General features: G+C 38.2%; 1 protein-coding gene across 1 annotated transcript in view; it reads left to right on the forward strand.

Annotated features, from left to right (window-relative positions):
• LOC109398343 (uncharacterized) overlaps nt 1-25,589 on the forward strand; it is an 88,373-nt gene that overhangs the window by 60,123 nt on the left and 2,661 nt on the right. Inside the window, exons 2-5 of the mRNA XM_019670693.3 lie at nt 12,106-12,314; nt 12,435-12,570; nt 12,642-12,904; nt 13,107-13,239. Of these exons, the coding sequence (XP_019526238.3) occupies nt 12,106-12,314; nt 12,435-12,570; nt 12,642-12,904; nt 13,107-13,239 (741 nt within the window). The remainder of the gene's footprint in view (nt 1-12,105; nt 12,315-12,434; nt 12,571-12,641; nt 12,905-13,106; nt 13,240-25,589) is intronic.

The raw sequence follows: 25,589 nt of genomic DNA on the forward strand, positions 1-25,589 counted from the left end.
GAGCAAGTAATGGATTAATTCCTAGAGGAGTTCCTGAAAGAATTCTAAGATGAACACCTGAAGGAATTCTGAAAAGCGTACCTGGGGGAATCCTTGGAGGAATTTTTCTGGAAGAATCATAGAAATTCCCGGGTGAAGCTCTGGAGAAATTCTTGGAGGAGTCCCAGGATGAATTCCTGAAGAAATCGCAGATGGAATTCTTGGAGGAACCCTGAAGGAATCCTAAGAATCTTAAGTTCGTGAAGGAGCTCTTTAAGGATTCCCTGTAGCAGTTCCTTAGGGAATTCCTGAAAAAAACCCAGGTAGTATCCCGAAAGCAATACCAAGGGAAATTACTAAGGCAATCCCTTAACATTTCCTGGAGGAAGTACTGGATTAATTCCCAGAGGAATTTCTAAGGTAATTCTAAAAAAAGTTCCTAGGGGAATCCTTGGAAGATTTGTTTTAAATAATCTGTGGAATTGTTCCTGAAAGAAACACAGAAGAAATCCCCAGGTGAATCCCTGGAGGAATTATTGGAGGAAAACCGGGAGAAATTCCTGTAGAAATCCCTTGAGCAATCCTATTATTTTTCGTGAGCTATTTTTTTCTGGAACTCTGAAGTATTGATAATCTTTTAGTTGGCTCGAATTAAAAATAAATTCTGGTGGCCAGGGAAGAGAGCATGCCCCTTCCCTGCACCCCTCTGGCTACGCCCATATTCAAAGGTTCAGACAGCTGTTTTTTAAACCAAAGTTCCTTCAAGGGAATTGGAAACTTTGCACTAAACAGTAATAAAATTTTCCCCTTCTCAAGTTCTGTGACTTTTATGCGTATAATTTTGATTAAAATAGATGTCAGATAGCATCACATTTTCCTCAATCTCCGAGCAAACTCATTTGCCCTGCTGCTCAATTAATCCTTCATAAAAGCACCCTCTAAATGAGGAGATGAAAGTACAATAAAAATAAATTAGAACAAACTAGACCCGGTACCTAAACCAAAAATCCATGAAATTGACCCTCGTCGTACACGTGTGTCCGTCCCTTGTCCGTCCACAGTCCACACACGTCAAATGACACGAAAAACGGAACTAATTTACAGTGACCCCTATTATCCTGCACGGAACCCATAAGCGCGTGGTGTGCCTCACCCCCCAAAAGCAACGAGACGTCAAAACAAAGAGTGCGATGATGTTTGAGAAGCGAACGCGGACCGTGCCGTGCCTCGCCGGACCAAAGGCTGACTGGACTGGTCACGCGGTGCATGCAAGTACATATGCATGATAACGAAGTCGACAGCTGTTACTCATTTTTACCGCAGGAGCAGTTCCAAACTCCTCTCTGTTGGTTGTAGGTGTTCATTTATTCATGTGCAGTTGGGAAAACGAGTCCTCGTTGATTGACTCTATCGGGTTGATGTGCTGTGCATGTGGGTTTCGGTCTGTGTGTCTGTCTGTCATTTCTGGATGTGATGCAGAGTTATTATTATGACAAACCCAACTGATTGGCGATAAAGTATACGAGTGAAGTTTTAAATTTCACGATGAAGGGCGCGTGAGTCATCAAGGTAGTTTTTTTAATTGTTGGGCGCAAAGATAACAAAAAAAAACTCGCACAAATTGTATTCATGAGGTGTACTTTATATTTCTGATGACTTGCATAAACAAACTAAATAGAATTTACTATTCCGAATTCTAGGAACAATTTATAGAAATTTTTTTTTTTCAATTTGGGTCTGTCGCGGTTTTTTTTTATTGTATTGCGCATTTAGTTCATTGCTGGAATGCGCACTCAGTCTTCATAAGTGCGAAAACGTTAATAAAAGTGCACGGTTGCATCAAATCCAGTTGATGTCTTCGGCACACTATTTCTTTCATTTATGCTGAATAAGTGCTCTGGACATACCGAGTTGATTTGTTGCAATCGCGCACTTTTATTTACGTTGTCGCACTCTTAGAAACTCGTACAATAGTCCAGTGGTGAACTAAATGCGCTATATTGTTTTTTTTTTCTGATATCTTGCACCACATAACATTTTTGTTGCGAGTTATACGAATACAATATCTAATGTACCTACGATACGACGCCAGCGAACGAAAAGGACTTGCGATTGGAAACTCGGTATGCGGAACTGGTGATCTCTCACTTCATTGAGAGCACCCGCATACTCACCTATCTACTGAAGGACTGCAGGTTCGGCATCGTGACGCTGCAGGAGATGTATTTGACAGGATACAAGGTGCGAACATCTAGAGATTTCCCCGCGAGCAAGGATCAACTTCCATCGTGAAGGCAATATGCGTAGGCGCATAATGAGCCCGGAAATCTGCTAGTAGTACGGATTTGGAGTTATTGCTAGAACATTTGGAGTGGTGCCAGAATTATGCACCCGCCTGAAACATGGAGCAGCAAAGGTCGAGCTGATGGTGAATCATCTACGCATCATCAGTTGATGTCTAAAATACTATAGGATCAACAAGAAGCTTCGATCTAAAAAAGCTACAGGTCATTTGGCCAAATGCCGTTTGGCCGAAAATGGAATGATGAACTTAAGCATTCGTGACGGACCATAAAACAATGATTATCTCAAATTTTCTCTTATAAACTTAACGTCCTCTAGAATAAATCTTTCTTTTCTTCGGCTGCTTTATCCACCTATGCACTTTTTGGGGTCAAATTGGCACCAGCACAATTGTGCTGGTCCGTCCTCAAGCCGGTCGATGTTCTCTAAGTAATTGCCAAAAATTGCCTACTTTTAGGCTTTTTTTGGTACAGAAGATTTATTGTAATTATTAAAGCACTGCAAAGTGTTAGTTTGTAGAAATTTAGACGTATAATTTTAAATCTAGGAACACGAGATCAGCTTGACAGGGTATTCAAATCATAGAAATGAATAAAAAGAAGATAATAAGAACAGCAAATCCCTGTTCCAAGCTTATTCATGATTTCGATAATGTGGAGTAATATTTTTCACCCAAGTATTCAAAGTTCCTTAAAAAACTCGTACAAGCTGATACCGTGTTCCTTGAGTTGAAATTATACGTCTAAGTTTTTACAAACTAACGCTTTGTAGTGATTTAATAATTAAAATCAATTTTCTATACCATAAAACGCCTAAGAATAGGCAATTACCGATGGAACTTGGACTGCGTTGGGGACGGAACAGCACAATTGTGCTGGTTTGACCACCCAGAAATCTAGTGCTTTTCAACAAAGCACCACTTTTTCTTCGCCGTTTTGCAGAACTAACTCTTTTTCTATCGATTTTTATCGCTGCACACCTGGATTAAACAAATATTTATAAAAATACGACAGATAAATTTTTTTCAACTTCTAAGGTGATTGTTTACTTTTTGTTAAACTTACTGTGGCGTTTTTTTATAAACAATTCCAATCAAAGCTGAGGCTCAGAAATACAAGTTAGAGTAATAACTCGATCATAAAAATTATTTATATCACATATTTTGAGGAAAAAACAATTGAAAAAAATGTGTAAAACCAATGCCGAAAAACAGCACGATTGTGCTGGTTCTTCACGAAAGGGTTAAGGAAGGAAATATTTCTGATGTTCATATCACCTAGAACAGGGCTGACCAACCTTTTTCGCTTGTATCGTACATTTTTGGTCCGTGCGATCGCAAAAATGATCATATATCAGCATCAAATCAAGGCCTGCTGTCAAGGCTAATGGATGCATGTTTCGAAAATAAAATTTAACTTATCCACTCACTTACCATGGCAATTGAGTCAACAAATTTATCCGGTCCGCGGGCTGAACTGTTTGTTTGTTTGTCATCATATACAAACTTTTTCACCTGGACTACACTAAGCTGTCATGTGATACATGACAGCCGTATATGACTATTTTCGCGAGCGTACCTATTGAAAACCCAAATTAATCCACCTAGTGGTGATAGTGTCTTTCTCGTCGAATATGTATTCATGATGTTTCCGTCGACGTACGCCGAGTTGTTTCTTATTCATGTAATACTTTATTTAGAAATGCAAGAATTTAATCAAAACCATCATCGAATTGGGAAATTTATGAATGGTTTGGTTTGGTTCACTTTCGGACACTTTCGGCGGGACACCCAAAATTGGTTCTGGAACACTTTTGGTTCAGATGCGGTTTAAGACTGTTTCTCTGCTTATCCTTCATCAGATAATCGAAAAACACCGCGATTTGATGTGTCGCTTGCATGGGTTTTGTTCACTTTTACCGTCTACCCCCGTTGGTTTGACCGTATCTATAAACTGAACACTTTTTAGTTTACACAAGAGTTTACATAATCAAAACTAAGCATCAAAAACGGTTACCTTCAGTTTGTTTTTAGACATCTATAGGGTTACTAGACAGAGATGGCATTTCACCGTAGCGATTCACTGGGGCGTCAATTTATTGACCACACTGGGGATAGAAACATTTTTCACCACACCAAGAAGCCAGTTTCTCTTGTTTTGGGTGGTGGGTAGACCAAGCGCTAGTGTGTGCTCTTGCTCGTTCGCCTTGGATCGAGTGTGGCTCACTCTTTCGCGCACATCGCTCTCACGCGCTCTCCCGTGTTTTCACCCAGCAGTCACCGAATCACCACCATGGTGTCGCCGGGGCGAGAACTCTCCGGTGTTTCACCACAGCGCGCACTCGGACGCTGAAACCTCACTGGAGCGCGCGCCCGGGTGATTTTTTACACTTTCACCGGAGAGAATTTTAAAGCGCTCTCGCCGCACTGTTGTGTGGCCTAGTGCTCAGAGAGCTAAGAGATTTATTTCTACCCACCAAGCTTGCGCGCATCCGAATCACGGTTGTGGATCCACATATAAGAGACGGGCTCCTGTTGAGATGCACAGCGTGAGTGGTGTATTTTCTTTTTCTCTTTGCTACACTGAGGATATGGACATCTCTGTTACTAGAACTTCATATTTAAAATGAAAACCGTTGATTTGTATGAGTAGTCGTTCAAAGCAACGGGGATAGACGGTATAATTGATCACTTTCAGTGGGACACCAGGAACCGATTCCAGAACGATTCTGATATGGTCTGGAACTGTTTTCCTACTAACCGTTTATCAGGTTATCGAGAAAGCCGCTATCTGGTGTTTGCATGCGTAATTTTGGTTCACTTTCATATTCAGTCACTTCTGGTGGGACACCCGGAACCGATTCCGGAACGGTTCAGATATGGTCTGAGAATAGGTCTAAGACTAATTTTCTGCTTGCCATTCACCAGGTTATCGGAAAAGCCTCTATTTGATGTGTCGCAATCATAAGTTTGGAAGTCATCAACCTGGACTGAAGATGGACAACAGAATGAAATGGACCGCGCAAGTAAATGACGTAACCAGGAAGATCTTCGGGACGATGAAAGCTTTTCGTCGCTTTGCCCCAGTCCTTAAATATCTCAAAACCCTATCTTTTTACCAACGTCATTTTTTTAGGGAAAATGGTCCGTTATATTAGCTATCTACCATAAAAATTTGGTGATGGTAAACTAATAAACAAAAAAGTTATGACATTTCAAACATTTCACAATTTTTTACATTTAGTAGAAAAAAATTTTTTTACCGTGTAAATTATTTCGAGAATCACAGTTTGGTGCTGTTTTTTTTGTTAAGGGTCTTGCGGGAGTTAAACAAGTTGTTTTTACGATATTCAATATTTGTGTATTCATTTGTATTATGTATATTATATGTATAAATATTATATGTATTTATATTATATGTATATACATGTAATATATATACATATAATATATATACATATAATATTTATACATATAAATGAATTCTCAAATTACACAACAATAATCATAGATTTGACACAATAGGGGTAAGAGAGGGCTAAGAGTTTTGGGTTTGGATTTTATTATGGGTTATGAGATCATGAAAACAGTTTTACTTATTTTATATTTGATTTTATTTATTTTTTTACAATATCGAACACTTTGGTATTATTGTCAGAACAGTTTGAGTATAGTTTTGCTTTAATTTTATTTTCTGACAATGGAATGAAACAATGGAATTTTTGGGTTCCTTGGATCGTTTTCGCGTTATTATATTGCTCGCTGAGCTCTGAAGCCTTTATTTCGTACTTTTCCGTAGTAGTAAAACAAAATGATAATTTGGTTAAATCTTCTTCTTTTCTACGATTCGCCCATTCAAAAAGTTCTTTCGCAGTTTTAATTGGATGCTCACGTTCTTTGGCTAAACTTGCTCTTGTGGCCATGCGCTTTATTGTTCCTCCAATAGCATCACAAGGACCTTTGCCATGTGACGTAGCAAAAAAATGCCATTCTGCATCAATTCCGTACATTGATTTAAATTGACATAGGCTCGAAAAATTCTTACGGTTTTTGTACTGCGACGCTGCTCCATCAGACATAAAATATATCTTTTTGACTTCTTTATGTTTATCAACGCGTAAAAAGTTAATCATTTTGGCAATGAACAAGTTTACGGATATTGAATCGTGCCTTAAATCTTCGGAAATTACAATGAAACTAAAGTGTTCAATTTGCGAACTTCCATTAAAATAAATAACGAATGGATGAATTGTAGCTTGTTGCACGTTCCAGTGATGGGACTGAACTTCATCTTGCAATACAAAACTGTAATTTTCAGAAAAATCACAAATGACTAAAAATTCACCATTTTGTAACGTATTTTTCGTATTTTTTAAAAAGCTGGATTGCTCTGTTTTAATGAAATCGTGAGGGATTAAACTTTCTAATTTCAAGCAAAAATATGACACAAACTCATCTACAGGTTTTACAATTGTTTCTAGGTCACACCTATCCGTGGTTACCCATTGCTCAAATGATAACTGATCAATATATTTTTCTTCAAACTCACCGAATAAAGTATTTTCCAATAATGAAGAATCTGGACAATCCGAACAAGATCGTAGATAGCAATTTGATGTTGTCTTTTCACACAAAAGACTACCAGTTAAAATTTTAATATCCTTTGTTAAATTTATTCTTTTCAAACTATTTAAAATAAGGTTAATATTCTCATGGGTTGTGCACACACAAACATTATGTGTTCCTGAATTGGAAAGAAGCTTGCATTGCCTTGGCCGAAGGCTTGCAAATGAGGAAAAACCTACTTTAATATTATTGTGAATTTCCTTGAAGCGTGTGTAAGCTTCTTTCAATGTCGTCATCATTAATCGTTTTTGGATTGCTTGACGCTTTCCATCTTGTTTTACTGATACATAATCTTTCTGGCCAGGCATAGCTCGACTTACTTCATCATCTTCAAAATATTGAACTACTATTTCTTTTGCCTCGTCTGTTAACGCATTACTAGACCTAGTATTTTTGGTTGAAAGACAGTTATTCTTAAATAGTTTTGCCTCTTTTACTGTATATCTATTGATTTCGAACTCATCAATGGCATCTTGAATAGACCACGAACTTGGCAGCATCGACAAAATCAATAATTTTTCTTTCCTTGTCGTGGCTGGATTCGAGAACCTTTCCTTCATATTCATAATTACCTCATCGTAGTCTGTATTTTCCACATCCTCAGGTCCTAATTTGAAGAGGTTTCTACGTACAGCTTCGTTTATTTCACGGTATTTTTTCTCTGGATAATAAACGTAGTCCATCTTCGTCCATTTAATCGGAGTCACTTTTATCCCAGCTATGCCCTCGTTAAAGCGTTCGATGTTTACCTTTTGAATACACTCATCTTCCGATTGATTTGTTGAAACAGATGTCGCTGATGGTACGGTGGCAAGGCTCTCTGCACTTGGAACTTCTAGTAATTCCTCAGTTGTTGTCGTTTTCGAACTTCCTGCGCCCTGCTCTTCCGATGATATACAGATTGCTCGTTTGTCAACGTTTAGACGGCAGGACGTGCAAATGCGTAAATTTGTATTCAATGTGGACATTGGAGCATAACCTGTCGCTTTCAGTTTATCTATGGTGCTTTCGGTGAGATTTCGTAACTCTTTTGAGCACTTTTTTTCTGCAAACGGCCTACAACAGTTGAGAAAGCGACTACTCATGTTGTTCGTTAGATTTTAATAAACAAAATCACTTTCAAGTTTTTACTGACTAGTTTGGTGTCGTTTACTTGACTGAAGAAAACTTTTACTTTACAATCCTTAATAACCATAGCGGTAGTAATTGTTTGCTTTTTCGTGAGCATTGTCATGGTACCTATCATGCATTTGTTGTTGTTGAAGTTACTCGCTTCCTCCCGATATTTATGATTCTATTCTCTGATAGGTAAATTTTTGCAGGTAAACTAGACGTCTAGAGCATTGTCGTGGTATGCACCTATTATGTATTTGTTGGTGTTGCAGTTACTCGCTTTCTCTCCATCATAAAATCTATTATCTAAGAGGTAAGTTTTTTGCAGGTAAACTAGACGCATTCGTCTATATAAAACTTTTGTTTTGCAGCTTTTATCTTAAAAATAATATTACTTATGTTTCTTATTATCAACAGGTTTTAACCCTATTAACAGAATTTTTCGCCAGTCACGTACAATAAAAATAATGACACTATCAATACTTTTGATCACTACACTGGATCGCGTCTAAGTTTCTAATAGATGCTATAATAGTTATGAATAATTAAATAAAAATATCATGAAAATAACTTGTTTAATTCATGCGGTAGCCTTAACAATAAAATCAGCATCATAATGCGATTCTCTGAATAATGTACACGGTAAAAAAAAAACATATTTTTTTTACTAAATGTAAAAATTGTGAAATGTTTGAAATATCATAACTTTTTTGTTTATTAGTTTACCATCACCAAATTTTTATGGTAGATAGCTAATATAATGGACCGTTTTCCCTGAAAAAATCACGTTGGTAAAAAGATAGGGTTTTGAGATATTTGAGTTTGTGTAACAAAAATGATATTTTTTTAATGCAAAAAAAAAAATTTTTTACAGTGTATATTTTCTTAGCAATTCCCATTAAGTTATCTAACTTTGCTGAAAAAATCATAACAATCGAACGAACCGTTTTTGCTGTGCAGCTTTTTGAATATTTTTCAACCATTTTCACATACACCCTTTTGAAAAGTTAGACGTGACTCTATATGAAGATTTGATATCGAAAAATGACGTTTTAGATGAAATTGAAAAACTGTGCAAAGTTTCAGATATTTTTGAAATGGTCGCTCAGGATCGACTTGCGTGCCTCCGTGGAATCCCTCCAGTGTAATTTCCCACAAGGCTTGGTCAGCCAAAGCAAAATCAATAAGTTAACATTTGTAAGGTGCTACAGTTAACCTTACCGTAATTGGTCGGCTGAGGACCGATCCGTCGAGAGTCCGACTGCACACTAATTGTCATACCAATAAGTAATTGAGAGACGGTGCCCGAAGCTCCTGACAATTAAAAATAATTTCCTCTCCCGCTTTGACACACTTGTGCACAACAGTGTATGTGTTAGATGTTCTTCTAATCCCATCCGAAGGAGGTTTGGATTGTGAATAGCAGATAACCAGCAGAAAACCCACATCCCCTGTGCCACTTTCAATGCCAACATCATATAGGTCACATTCGCTACCAAAAACAAATAGAATCCGTGAAAACTTTTCAGAAAAATTTAACATTTTTAACTCATGAGCTTTGCTCGACGGTGGAATGAGGGGCTCCTCGATGGGTATTTGAAAAATCAATATGTATTTGAGTTTGTATTAAAAATTAAAATTTTAGTTTCAAACATTTTATCAGTTTACCAAATAAACATTAAAATGTTTGTTTTAAGGTTGAAGGATTCGTCATTGACATTATCGTCATCATTGAAATTTCGAAAGCAGTTTTCTCGAGTAAAACACAAATGTTCGTTATGAAAATGTATTTACTGTATGCCAGATGGAGAACGGAATGCTGTGAATACATTTTCATAACGACCATTTGTGTTTTGCTCGAGAAAACTGCTTTTGAAATTTCAATGATGACGATAATATCAATGACGAATCCTTCAACCTTAAATGAACGAAATTTGTCTCTGCGAACACCCAATGACCCAGTGATGAATTTTTGGTTTGATGAAAAATTTTCACCGACTGGAGCGGGTATCGAACCCACATTCCGAGGCTTACGATACGCCGCCGCTAACCGCACGGCCACAAAGCCCACAAACATGCATCTTGAAGAAGAGTAGGAAGAATTATCTTCGAATATAACAGCACTTTATTTAAAAATTAGGGTGTGTCGCACAAAGACAGTGATATAATCGAAACATTTCTGGTTTACCCATATTTCATGGTTTCATAGTTAAAACTCACTGAAACATTTACCATCTTGAATTAGAGCCGCCATTTTGGATATTATGGTTGCCATTTTTTTGGACTCCAGAGCCTAGACATCTACCCCATACCAAATTATATCTATACTGCATGGTTTCAGAGTCCAAAACACCCTAAAACGGCTGTCATCTTGAATTTTGGACCGTTGACATCTTCTTTATACCATTTTGGTCGCCATATTTGTGTTCCAGACATCTTCTCCTTACCAAAACACCCATGTTACATGGTTTCGGAGAGTAAATCTCCATAAAAGCAGCTGTCATGTTGATTTTTGAGCCACTTAATTGTTGCTTTTGGTCACCATATTTGGACTCCACACATCCTCTCCATACAAAATATCCCCATATTGCAATGATTTTAGAGCCTAAAATTCCTTAAAACTATTGCCATTTTGAACTTTGTGCCGTAATATTGGGTATTGGATTGCCATCTTGAATACTCTGGTACCATTTTTCTGACTCCGAACATTTTTCCCGTACCAATTATACCCATATTTCATTGTTTCTAAGCCTAAAACACCTTAAAACAGCTGCCATCCAGGTCCGCTATCTTGTATATTTTGGTCGCCAATTTCGGACTCCGGATTTCTTCTCCATACCAAATTGCATGCATTGCATGGTTTTAAAGCCTTGAACTCCTTAAAAGCTGCTATCCCACATTGAGGGCCGCCATCTTGAATATTCTGGAAAACATTTTTGCACTCCAGACATCTTCTCTGTACCAAGTATACAAACACTGAATGGTTTCAGAACTTAAAACACCTTAAAACAACTACCTTCCAAAATTTCGGGCCGCCATCTTGGATGTTGTTGTCGCCATTTTTGGACTTCGAGCTTCTTCTCCATACCGAATATGTCCATATTGCATGGTTTAAGAGCTTCAAACTCCTTAAAACAGCCGCATCTTGAATTTTTAGTCAACATCGTTATTTCTGTATAGAATTCGTCAACCATACTAAAGTTTACAAAATTCGGCGCAATTTGATACGCCGCGTGATAGCGTTTGGTTCACTTTCATATATGACTAATTCACCGGTACTGTTTTCAATAGCAAAACATTGCGGTAAAATTTCGGTTCGATTCGAGCTATAATCCGAAATTTGATTCCGAAAATAATCCGAATCGGTCAATGGGAAGTGCCTTAAAAGTGAGTGATCTTTTTTGTACACAGACATACATACATACACACATGATACATGATACATCATCTCAATTCATCAAACTGAGTGGATTGGCATATATGACTCGACCCTTCGAGCCTTCTATCGCAAATTTGTTTTTTTAGTTAACATACAGGCTAAGCTTTTTAGTACACTTTGGTTGGGTTTTAAAGCCTTCACCTTGTAAGCATACTTTGAGTTGATCATTTGTATCAATAAACATAATTCTCCACCTGAAGGGTTTATCTGAATTGCGTATTTCTTGCATTTATGCATTGGACCAGAGTTCTGATGTATCCGTGGAAACATATCAAAACATACAAAATCGACGGTGAAAATAGAGTTAAATCTGAAGTTTAAATCCCCAAAACTAAGGGTAGTTTCCCTACGTAACTGCATGCCGAAAGTTCAATAGGCAGGTGATGTTTGACGGGACGGCTAGTATTTAATAAGTAAAACTAAATATGAAAATGCAGTGCAATCATACCCATGCATGAAATAATAATAATGGCTATATGTAGTTTTTAAAGCACAGCCAATTTTGAGCTAGACATCATCTGAGTTGGGACCGGTAAAAATCTTACATCACAATTTTGTGTAGCATATAAAAGACAGCCATATTCAGCAGAACAAATTGCTTCTTTCATCTTATGTGAGCCCAATTTCTCTTTCTCCATCCCCCCAGAAACAGCCTTCGGAATCAAGCTGACGGAGGTACGAGTGCCCAAACACACCGTCAGGGATCACCCGGTGCGCCTCGAGTGCCACTACGAGATGGAGGGCGATGCACTGTACGCGGTGAAGTGGTACAAGGACGGCAACGAGTTCTATCGCTACGTGCCAAGAGATAATCCGCCCATCCAAGTTTTCGACCTGAAAGGAATAAATGTAGACGTAAGTAATCCCCGGTTCCACATCCGCTTCCACAGAAAGCTACCTACCCTGATGATTATGTTGATGAGAACGATTTTTCTTGCTTTCCCATGAACCGGAATGATGTGCTGCAATATAAAGGTACAAAATTCTTCCAACGAGCAAGTTGTGCTGGATCCAGTCGAACTGGAATCTAGTGGGAAATATCGATGTGAGGTATCAGCTGAAGCACCATCCTTCCAGACCGTGTCCGAACATGCAGAGATGACTGTCGTTGGTGAGTAATGTTTATGACAGTATTTCTTCTGCGGAAATCACATTCCGGTTCACTTTCTTCCACATGGTTAGTTCTTCCGGACGAGGACCCCCACATAACGGGAGGGAAACCTCGCTATCAGATCGGAGACTACGTGCGGGTTAACTGCACTTCCGGTCGATCCAAACCTGCAGTACACCTGACCTGGTACATCAACAGTGAACCGGCAGACCACGGGTTGGTACGACAATACGAGCCCATCGTCTCTGGCTCGGACAGACTCGAGACCTCCATCCTCGGGCTGGAGTTCCGCGTCAAGCCAAAGCACTTCAAGCGAGGCGACATGAAACTCAAGGTAAGAGAGAGAGAGAGAGAGAGAGAGAGAGACGAACAAAACGAGAACAAATTATAAGAAAATTTCCCTGATCAGCATGCGGAAACTCGAATAAACCCCCGTGTCGTACTTCCTCATACTTTAGCGCGGATTGTTAAATTGTTTCCATTATTGCATTCTCCCTTAATCCGGTGCTCTTATCTCACTTCTCCACCCACCGCAGTGTCTCGCCACCATCTCGACCGTCTACTGGAAGAGCAACGAGGAAAGCGTCGAAGGCGATAAACCGCAGAAGGCTCCGATGCTGGAATCGCGGAAAGCGGTCGCCTCCAACACCCGGGCGGATCGCGTTCAAGGTGAGCCCTGCTTTCTCCGAAATGATGATGAACATGGCCGAGGCCGGGGACGGGGCGGGAAGAGCTTTCCTGCTGATTGTAGGCATAAGGATTTCTGTTTTTCTCTTGTTGAAACGATGTTTTGGCGCGGTTCCATTTGCTCGCCGGAATGCGAAGCATCTTTTACGGTATTAATCAAATAAGCATGATATAAAAGGGAAACGAATGCTTCCGTCCGTCAGGCAGCCGCGTGGAGGGCGCAATGTCAAAGACAGGCGAAGTTTTTCTTTTAAATTTAGATTCATTGCGTCGGTTCGGAGGAAGCTGTTGGAAACATGGAAGAAAATTAATTTAGATTTGATTTGTTTTTATTGGTGAGGCTTTTTGGGAATAATCAGTACCTAGGGCGCAATAACAATTTCCATGTCAATCCAATTAGAACTGCTCTAGGAAATTATCTTTCAAGTTCAAAAATATACAACTAGCTGTCTCGGCTGATGTAGTACCACTTTGGTTATAGCACGTTGGACATTATTTAAATCTTTTTCAAAAAATCATATTCAAAACTAAAAAATAATCACATCTGTTTTTTGGGCATGTTTCCCTTTTTTTCCGATAAATATATAAAATCAGGGTACCGTAATCTGGGGGGAAGTTGATCATTCGTCATCTGTTATTTTCAATAGAATTAATTAAACTGTGCATGATACCAAACCATTATGTTTAAAACATGTACCAAAGAGATTTCCATCAAGCAACGTTAACGAAGTTCTTACAAGAAATAACAACATTTTGATAAAAGATATTCGGAAGGTCTAATGTGGAAACTTTAAATCTGGGGTGAAGTTGATCAACCAACGATATTGAATTCTAAATTTGGAAAATAAGAAATTTTATTGTGCTGAATCGAAAAAAAGGATTCAAAATTCTCAAATCTGGTGTATTTCGTATATCAATATTTTAATAAAATTCAGGTAGTTTCAAAATAAACCGCATTGAACGCCTAAAAGTAGGCAATTTCCTGAAAAATAGTCTCTTCCGAAAAAAATATGATTTTTCATTCAAGTTTAATACGTTAACCTCAATTTTTACTCAAAGCTACAGGGGTGGCCAAAATATTCGGGATAGACAACTTTTTTTTTTCTCTCACAAAAAAGTACAACAAGCTGTAACTTTTTATAGAGGGCATAAAAAATTTCAAATTTTGACTGTTTATCAACCAATTATATGTGTATCATTGGTAAAAATTTGAGCTCGATTGGTTAATCTTTCGCGAAGCTAGAACCTTTCTCGTGAAACACTATTTTTAAGACAACTAATTTTTGAACTGTCATATCTCAAAGACCAGTGGCCGATTACATCTTCACATATGTAGAATTGAATTTTCGTCTCTCTACTTCGTGTATTGATCACAAGAGCAACACTTTCATAAGGAGGAATCCTATCTATCAAATAGCTTATTTGAACCAATTAAGCTTTAAAAAACAATTGTTCAGGGTCAAAATATTTACGAATTTAGGCTGTTTTTCAAATAACATTTCACTGCCTTCAGGAGAAGTTTACCTTACAGAGCCATGTTTTAGAACATTTGAAATTTCCCAAAAATATAACGGTCACGATCAACGATCAAATTTGACTATACCGTCTAGCCTCGTTGGTTTGACCGCAACTAATCTTGACTTTTTTAATTCGACCCCTGTCAATCTGCACATCGTTGAAACTAAAAATGGTTCAAACGTCATTCTGCTCATGGGCCGGGGTGAAACGGAACGCAAAATCAAAACAAAACGGCAAAAAGGATTACCATCAGTGTGTTTTTCGATACCCACAGAATTACTAGAAGTTCAAATTTGTGGAGCGGATCTGGTGTGATGGTTAGAACACCTTAACTATCACGCTGAGGACCTGGGATCGAATCCCACTCCCGACAAACTCGCAAAATGTGAGTTCTTCCTTCGGAAGGGAAGTCAAGCGTGGGTCCCGAGATGAACTAGCCTAGGGCTAAAAATCTCGTTAATACAGATAAAAAAAAATAATAAAAAAAATTCAAATTAAAAAATGAACCCCCTTGGTTTGCATGAGGTGTCGTTCAAACCAACAACGGGGGTAGACGGTACATGTCAATGGTTGCTCCTCCGTGATTGATCTGAGCTGGTACCAATTGCACTGAGATCCAAATGAATAAGGGCTGGGACACTCCACTTATTCTCAAAATGCAATGTAAGCAGCTCATGCATTTTGGATCAATAACGGCGCCGGCTACGTCCTCATAGTCAGTTGGGAAGGGGAAGGAATGTTAGAGTGTGCTGGTTGTCGCTACTAAAGACCGAGATCACCTCTGCATCCCCACAACACACCGACACCGTTGGGTCGGTGATGCGATCCATGGATAGGGGTTATTTATAGTGTTGGTAAAGTGATAGATTGTGTAGTGAATAAGGTGAAGAAGGTCAAGCGGCACAGCACGCTTTGGTTGAATAACTTGAAGGCGTTACATACACTGTGCTGGGAGTGGGAAATTTTAAATTTCTCAAAAATATGTAGAAAAAGTTACACCAAATAAACTAATTCAAAGTGGCCGTTCACAAAACATGACCCATATCTCTAAAAATTTAGCAGATATAATAAAACTTTGTTTGACATAATGAAATTTCCTTGAACTTTGATAAATACATACCCACGATATCATAACTTTACTAAAATCGGAAATCATTTTCACTTCTAGATGGATTATGACATTAGAGATATTTTCACAAAAAGTGTTTTACATATCAAACAACTTCTTCGAAGACACTATGCCAACTTTTCAGATCCAACATTATCATGATCTAGATTGGGTCTTTGGGAACAGTGTGCGATGTTTGAAACAACAACAATATTTTCCTTCAAGAGCTTCTCCAGAAGCATGTAATTCTCCAAGGATTCCTTCAATAATTACTCCAAGATTCTTCCTGATATTCCTGTGAGAAGATATTTTTCCAAGGAATCTTGGAGAAAAAATCTTCGATGGATATCTTCAAAAATTCAAATTTTCTCAGATTTCTCCCGTAAATCTTATAATGATTTTTGCATAAATACTTCCATAAATTTATTGACAAATTCTTTCAGAATCCTGTCGGGAAAACTCGGAAAATTTGGAAAATCCCTTCTAATTTTTTTTTTCACGAGTTCCTCTATGCACTTCTTCAGTGATTCCTTAAAAAAATTGAACATTCATAAGTCTTCCAGAAGTATGCCTCAGAAAATCTTGTTGAGTTCCTTTTAAAAAATCCTCATAGGATTCCTTTACGAGGGATTCTTGAAAAAAAATCTGTCTTTTGTTTTTTTTTACAGATATTCCTCCGATGATTGTTTTGCGAATTTCTCAAATATTCTCTCCAGTGATTTTTTTCAGAAATGCTTAAATTTATAATGCATTCACAAATTTATTTGAAAGATTACCTTAGAAATTCCTCAAGCGATTCTTTCAGAAATTCTTACAGAAATTCATCCATGGATTCGTTAAAAAAGCTTCCTTGAATTATTTCAGAAATTCCGCTAGGGATTCTCTTCAAAAATATTCCACGGATTGCTTCAAATATGTAACGGTTCGTAGTATCCCCTCAGCAGGTTTGTGAGATTTTGTCGCGTTATAGTGTAGTTTCGTCTGTTTGTTTCTTAAAAATTCAGGAAAGTGTTTGTGTTGTTTGTTTCCACTCTTTGTGTTTGCTGGTCACCCGAAAAGGACGCAGCCATATATAGCAGCTACCATCACCCGTAAACATTAGCCACCAGATGCCTCTGCCTTCCCTGAATCAGCCACGTAGACGTTGGTAGCGAAAGGAGGCCATTAGGATCTCAATCGACCTAAGAAACGGCCGTTTGCCCAAGAGATCGACACTCGTGAAGTCCTCTGTACTTATAGTGTCTAATGTGTTCCTATTGTGAGTGGTGGGTTCCAAGAACACAGGTAATCTAGAATCCAGATAATTCCATGAACCATATAATACCTGGAATTACCCCCCCCCTCCCACCTCACACAGAACCACGAGGTTTTACTATAAACCGTAGTTTTACCGTGCACAAGCTTAGAGGGGAACCCTAACCCTAAAATGGGTCACCCTCCGCCGTGACGATATCCGGCAAAGACTTGGGCAGATGAAGATCCGGCCATTCGGTACTCCTGGCCGAGGACCAACCTGAGGCCCGAGCTCCAGCGGTCGCTGACATCCTGGCTCGATCGGGCCGCAAAGGACATTGAAGAAGAAGAAGAAGAAGAAGAAGAAGAAGAAGAAGAAGAAGAAGAAGAAGAAGAAGAAGAAGGACGAGAGGAAGGAGAGGATCAGCAGATGATGGCAGCAGGAGAAAGGGGCCCCAAGGAAAGAAGGTCAGGCTAGATTAAGAAAGTGGGTGGAAGTAGAGTGATTGTAGATAGCTAGGGAAAGATAGAAGAAGTGCACTAAATCGTAACAAATCGTACAGGAGTGTGAAAAAGGCAATCCAAGTGTTTCCCTGAATCCGCGAAATAGATAGGATAAGCGTGCCGACCCTTGAGATGTGAGGTCCTAATACAGAGTCTCGTTAGCCGCTGGGAAGGGTCACCTTCTGTGACCCTCTCCTCAGCCAACGGTAGCTGTGGCCTAACCGCCATTAGTTACAAATATTACTTTAGGAATTCCATAATAAAATCTTTTGATGGTTTCTTTCAGAAATTTATCCGGCGATTACTTCAGAAACTTTTTCAATGATTCTTTAAAAACTCCTCTAGAGAGTTTCTATGATATTCCTTTTAGTTTATTTTTCCAGAAATATTCCTGATGGTTCTTTAAGAAGTCTTCCGTCAGAAATTGAGTTTTTAAATTTTGTAAAAATCTTTGATTTGTTATTTTTATATGAAAGCCCGGGCAGAGTTCAAGTACTGACGATCAAAATGTGATATTGCTTTGTTTGAGATAAGAGGTAAAAGTACTGAAAATAATAGCAAAAATTTGTTCTTGAACCATCTAACCAATAGCAAAATTTGATATTTGAAGTTCAATCAAATAGCTCACTGCTATTGGCTAGATCTTACCAAGAGCTAAATGTGCTATGATGATGATGCTCCAGGAGTAAAATTGAGATATTATTTTCAGTACTTTTACCTCTTATCTCAAACAAACAAATATCACTTTTTGTTCTCCATATCAAAATATGCTATTATTGAGCTTTTTTCCTCTGCTCGGGAGGGCACCTTTTTCTAAGCAGCTATGGTTTTTCTCCGATTTTTTAACTGTATTTTGGTACCTAAAATCAATTTCGAAGAAATTTCTTTAAATCACCCTCTGACAGCTGGACAACTGCTTGGTAGCTGCGCCCAGTACAACATCGGACGAGGGGTGATTCGGCTCAGTTTTGCATGCAGATTCAGAATATGGCATTCTCTCAACACCGTTAAAGAAGCCAATTCCACCGGAGATTCCTTCAGAAAATCTATTAGGCATTCCTTCATTAATGTTTTCAAAAATTCTTTGAAATATTGGGGATTATGTGACAAAATGACCATATGGGGCAATATGGAAGCCCGTGTATTAATGCTTAAAACATGTTGCTCTTCCCACCAAGAACGGCTGACACCTGACCCTTTTCTGACCATATGCTCCAACGAACCCGGAAACTTGGATATCGGCTAAAGGCAACTAATAATGGACCCTCAATCGGACTGGAAAAAGAAACGGAGCCACATACCAACATCCTCGTGCTCATCAGTGCTCACGCAGTGCTCTATTGGACAAAAGAGTTGTACATTAGGTGAAGTGGTTGAAGAATAAAAAAGATTGTTCCGATCGGCCAACGTGTTTCGCTATTTGCACCAGTCAAACAGGTCATAGCGACTAACATATGACCATTAAACTAAAATAAATACTATGAACTAAAGGATTTCCAGTGGATATTTGATCAATGTTTCGAATGGCGTTCTCAATATTTAAGTCGAGAACGATTGTTTTCTATTTTCGCGACGTTTCGACTAACGGGTATTGGCCATTCTCAAGGGTTGCTAAAACACGTATTTAAAACTTAACATATTATATTTAACATAAACTGAAGCATACCCTATCGGTTGACGAATGTTGTGCGCAAATCATTATTTGAGACCAGAAAATCCACGATGTAGGCCCAAAATTGAGAATCACGACCTAAAATTTTATATGGTGGCCCACAAACAAAAAGGCGGATGTTTTAAGTATTGTTAGGCTCAATAACCAAGCAAAATGGGTACAGTTGGTATGGAGAAGATGTCCGAGTACTTCATCAATACAGAATCTCAGTTTTTTTCTATTCTGGTTTCTGTTGCTATAGCAATGGTGAGTACAGGAACGGAACGTTATATATTTCAGCTAGTAATACTCGACAAAAATTAGATTAAATACACTCAAACCTCCATTGAGGTCGAATACATTTAGGAAAAATCTGTTAAGGTCCCTCCATGTAGGTAACGTTACCTAAATTGAATCTGTTTGTGTTCAGAGCAGTTGGAGTGTGTTAGATGAGGGATAAGGTTGGTTCAAAGGAATGAAGTTGCAAGTTAAGGGGAGTCCAGGGCGTCCTCAGGGGAGAGCAATGAGGGGGGATGGAGTTGGTTTGGTGCTGTTGAAGGTTTCCTAAGAACTTTCTTGAGTCATCGAATTATTGAAAGTCATCGAATCTACATGCATAACTTGTGTGCTTAAATGATTGATTATTCTTTATGGCTCTACGTCCCCACTGGGACTTGGCCTGTCTCGCTTCCACTTAGTGTTCTTTGAACACTTCCACAGTTATTAATTGAAGGGCTGCCATTGCATGAATTTGTATTTTGTGTGGCAAACACAATGATACACTATGCCCAGGGAGTCGAGAAAATAGTCCCGACCGGAACGGGAATCGAACCCGCCGTCTCCAGATTGGCGATCCATAGCTATAACCACTAGGCTAACTGAGACCCCCTTAAGATATTTATGGTTCTTGAATCTACCAGAAGGCCTTATTTTCTTGTGCCCTTGATACCCTTCTCGCTTAAATCACCTGATCTATCTTATCCGAATCTATGACAAAAGGTCGAAAGACAAAAGGTCGAAGGACAAAAGGTCGAATGGACAAATGGTCGAATGGACAAAAGGTCTAAAAGGGTAAAGAGCATGCCAGTGAGTCCAAAACCCGCTAAGGGGTATCAAATCCTGTGATATCAGAGACAAGCAGATGTCTTAAGCTGGTCAAGGACTTACAGTTGATGAATATTTTGGTTCCGAATTCCAAAAAAAAGGGGTGCTAGTGAGCTAATAAATTTTGTTTTTCATATGTATCTGGAAAATTTGCAAAAAAATGCAACTAGCGCCACCTAGTTGCAGAAACTCGAACCAAACGCTAATTATTCTGAAAGCCCTTGATCTACCAAACAAGTTTGCCGAAGACACCATCTTTCTAAAGAATCACACGTAGAAAAATGAGGCTCGTTTAAAACAATAAAACGCATGGTTGATTTTCAAACTGAGGATTTACTTATTCCAAAGTTATATTTCTTTGATCTAACTTGGAGTTTATCGATCAAAACAATCAATTCCCATCATTCCATAAAACGTTAAAAACTTCATTTGTTTTAACAAAATGGGGACCACAAACATGGCCTGGAAGCATTCACACATCTTTACCCAAGTAACCACGGTGCTGAAGCCTTATTACATGCAAATATACGGTGTATTTAGAGCAATCATTACTTTGCATGAACACTTAAGGTTGATTTAAAGTGGAAGTGGCAATTATGCGACTGATTTAAGATTATACCAGTATAATCGTAATTTGTTTCTATAATTGCCCTTTTCCACTTTAAATCAACCTTAAGTTTGCATGTAAAGTAATGGTTGCTCTTAATACACCCTATATCAGCATGCAATAAGGCTTCAACACCGTGGTTACTTGGGTAAAATTCTCACTCCAACATCGCCACAACGAAGAAAGTGTTTCAAATCCATCACTCCAACTTCCAAGTGCAGTTTTGGCCGTGATGGATAACGCGCAGGTACTCAAAACAGCATCCACAAAAAGTTGGTCGGTTTCGCCTTTTTTTGTCTTTTTTTATTCGTTCTCGTTGCTATCCACTTTCCGAGTGTCTAAAAATAGATTTCCGAGCTGCCGCAGGAGCTGCAGTCACTAACACAATCACATTCCGGCTTTGTTAGTCACAAAAGTGCAGTCGTTTAAAACAATCTGTTATTTTATGTTGAAACTACCAAATCTCTGTTTGTTCTAACAAAACTGTCGAAAATTCCGTCAAATGAAAATATTTGTATTATCAAACAATGGGACAATTCAGTGTAAACTAGAAATCAGTTTGTCACTATAGCAAACTGAAAAATCGGTTGATTTGAACTAGAATTTAATTGTGTTTACAATTTATTTTTCTGCGTGCAGAATGCTGAGATATGTGAAATGTAAAATTTGTACGCTATTTAGCGCCGCCTAGCGGTGAAATCACGAATCACACGGCCAATATTCTGAAAGCCCTTGACAAGCTGAACAACTTTGCCGAAGAAACCAACTCTCTAAGTAATCAGGTTCCTGAGATATAGGGTAAAAAATATAATTTGGACATGCACGTCGAAGTATGCCTTGTTCCGGAGAGCTAATAAAAGTAGATACTTCTCAATATCGATTATTGGATCAAACAAACCCTATTCTGATGACTTACGTTGAAAATACTCTTAACAATTAAGAATTTTCTTCAAAATTATCGAAAATGTAAATTATTTCACTAAAACCCCTCAAATGCACAGGTATGCAAGACGACATACACTTCACAGTCACATACAATATTCATCTCAAAACTCGTTGAATTAACAATTGTAAGAAATTTAAAAGCCTTTTTGCAATGAAAAATGTTCAATAAAGAAGCATTAGGCAGCCAATCTTTTAACATTCATCTAGAACGCTCAAAATAGGATGTGTCCAAAATACATTGCATGGTTTCTACTGTTAATATATTTTGGTCATCTGACGAACTACATGGGGATGCTGTGCAATTGCATACTTGGAGGCGTATTCTGTGGGTCTGGCGATATTTTCCCGATTTTAACAAAAGCTGTAATAGTTATCAAAATAGATGCCTATTAAGCGGAGAAATTTGATTATGTGTAAGAAAATATTTGTTAATTTATGCTACTTCCATGATTTAGCAGTTTTCATGGCTAAACATTGAGATAATTGCCCTGTCCAAATTATATATACCTGAGGGTGTCCAAAACATATATTCGGTGTCCAAAATGCAATTCTAACAGGCGATTGGAAATTGTGATTTTCTCAGCTTAAAATGCTATCGTTAAGGTTTTTGTCATCAGGAACGCAAAGTACAATCATATTATAAGCGTTTTAGTAACTTTGCGAAATAATCGATTGCTTTCTAAGGAAGCTAGGGGGCGATTTTTCCAACGTTGTCCTCAGCCTGTCCAAAATACATGAATTACCCTATGGGATAGAAATTTTGTCAATGTTGCGTCTGCTTGTCTAAGATATCACATAAATCACAGACAAGTAGATGTGACACTAGCGAAATTTCAATCTCATATATCTCATGATCCTGATTACTTAGAGAGTTGGTGTCTTCGGCAAAGTTGTTTGGCTGGTCAAGGACTAACCGATTATAAGACTTAAGATTCAAAATTCTACAGCTAGGCGGCGCTAGAGAGCAAACAAATTTTAAATTACTCATATCTCAGCATCCTTATTTTGTAGAAAGATGGTGTCTTTGGCAATATTGTTTGGTAGATCAAAGGCTTTCAGAATGATTACCGTTTGGTTCAAGTTTCTGCAGCTAGGCGGCGCTAGTTGCATTTTTTTGCAAATTTTCCTGATATTTATGAAAATCATAATTTGTTTGCCCACTAGCACCGCCTAGCGGTGGAATTTTGAATCTTTAATCTTATTATCGGTTAGTCCTTGACCAGCCAAACAACTTTGTCGAAGACACCAACTTTCTAAGTAATCAGGATCATGAGATATATGAGATTGAAATTTTGTTAGTGTCACATCTATTTGTCTGTGATTTATGTGATATCTTAGACAAGCAAGTATTTTCATACTCCTGTGGTACACACAGTATTGCACTGGAAGCACGACTGAGTGCGCTCTCAACACGAATTTTTGTGTGCACATTTTCTGCGCGCACAAAATGTGCACGCAGAAACTGACAAAAAAACATGTTTGTTCTAACATTTGTTTGAGCACTCATTTTGAGGGTGCCACGATGGATGCCAAAGAGTGAGCTGGTGGTTTATGTGTGAAAAAAGTTGCGTAGTTCACCCTCGCTCTCGTTAAAAGTCGTGTATAGACTGTATGTTTTCTCTTCTCACGTTTCGCACTGAGGACTGAGGAGCATGCCATCTCTGAGCCCTTGAAAGAACAGCCTATGGGTTGAAGAAGGATGAATCATAGATCGGAATATTCTCATTTGAAATTCCAATCATTAAAGCGATTAAATAAAGCCAAACAGTCTATAAATTAGAAAAGGACAAATCTCTGGATATTATAGGGGTGATCCATGAAGTACGTAACGATTATAGGGGGAGGGTGGTTTTCAAAAGTGTAACAAGCAATATAGTTTGTATAGGACAGGGAGAGGGGGATCGAAAATTCTCAATTTTTGGCGTAACGCCTGTATTAGCAAACAAAATGAAATTGTTTAATTATACAGTATAATTATTAGGATCTACTTATCAATCCAAGAGGGGATGATCACTAAGTACAAGTAGTTAATGAATGTTTCTGTAGTACAGTTAGATAGAACAAATATTGAAAAGAAGAAGGCAAAATTTCTGATTGAAAAATAAGTCCCTAAGGAGTCAATAATTATTTCACTAACAAAAGTTAAAAGAACAGCCTATAAATTTAAGAAGGAAAAATTTCAGAACAAAAAATCAAACTAAATTGCCATTAAATAAATACTACATTAACAGAACTTGAAAGAACAGCCTACAAACTAAAGAAGGAAAAATTTCCTATGGAAATGTTAGTGACTGAAATGCATATGATTTCTATAACAGCACTACAATGTTTCAATGAGCGGCAACAAATTGGTCTACTAAAATTCGACCTTTTGTCCCATTCGACCTTTTGTCCCATTCGACCTTTTGTCCCATTCGACCTTTTGTCCCTTCGACCTAATGTCCATTCGACCTTTTGTCCATTCGACCTTTTGTCCATTCGACCTTTTGTCCTTCGACCATTTGTCCTTCGATCTTCTGTCCCAAAGCCATCATATCCACCCTTTCAATCTCTCTGGAAACCTCAACCGTTGATAAACTCTGAAACACCCCATAGGCTCCAACTAGACCCTGTTGGCTCTACTTGAGCCGCTTACCTTACTCCATAAGCTCGCTATACTTTGGCCTCTTTTAAACTTCTCCAAACGCGTCTTGCTATTCCCGCCAATATCACAACTTTTATCACCCCTCCACTTCCCCGAAAATCTCACCACTTCCCTCCCTGAAGATCCCTTAAATCCCCCCTTAAATCACTCAAAAACTGGCAGTTTTTTTCGTAATATTTGGCACTAAACCAAACCATGTAATATGAATGAATACGAATTGTTTCCGGAGTCCAAATCTGGTGAATGTAATCCAAAAAATGATCAATAAATCCAAGATGGTGTATTGAAGTTTGAGATGTCCAAAAATTTCATGATTATTACTTTTGGAGATTTTTTTCTAGTATGCTTAGTTAACTCTACATAAGATTCAAGTTCGATTTCTTCTGGTGAGCTAAGGTCTTCAATTAGATTTAACTGCATAGGAAAACCAGTTTTACAAGACAAGTGATTTATCCATTACCATTTTTTTTATTTGAGTAAAATTTGACTTTAGCATATGCGCTAATTCCCGTCTTTTCAGACAGAAAAAAAAAAATCAATAATCACGGATATTTCAACTAACCTTCGCCAATGACACAGTCGATGGAAGCATTAATAACCAGCTTCCATAGCACTAGACATCGAACAAATTTCCTATGTTACACATTTAAATTTCACTTCACTTAGGAGTTGACGTTTTCCTCTGTCGAAGAAAACCGCACAGCATCAGCAGTTGGCGAAATGGTTTTTCATCACCGTTCAATTTTCAGTCCGTCTGACTGTCTGACTATCAATTGAGGGGGTTAGAAGCAAAGGGGTGTAAGTGTCAAAAACCCACTTTCGAGTAAATGAGGCTCAAAGTTTTTCATTAATTTTTCATCCCATACAAAATGTATAGAGTTTCAAAATCGACCTAATTTTCCACGATTTATTGTAATTATCCCAATCGTTATAAAAATAAACTTTAAAAAGTTCCTGAAAGCTTGAAATCTGAAGAATTTTTTTATATGCTCAGCTCAAAATCGACAAAATGGTTACT

This window comes from Aedes albopictus, chromosome 2 (assembly GCF_035046485.1).
Source record: "Aedes albopictus strain Foshan chromosome 2, AalbF5, whole genome shotgun sequence".
Taxonomy (NCBI): domain Eukaryota; kingdom Metazoa; phylum Arthropoda; class Insecta; order Diptera; family Culicidae; genus Aedes; species Aedes albopictus.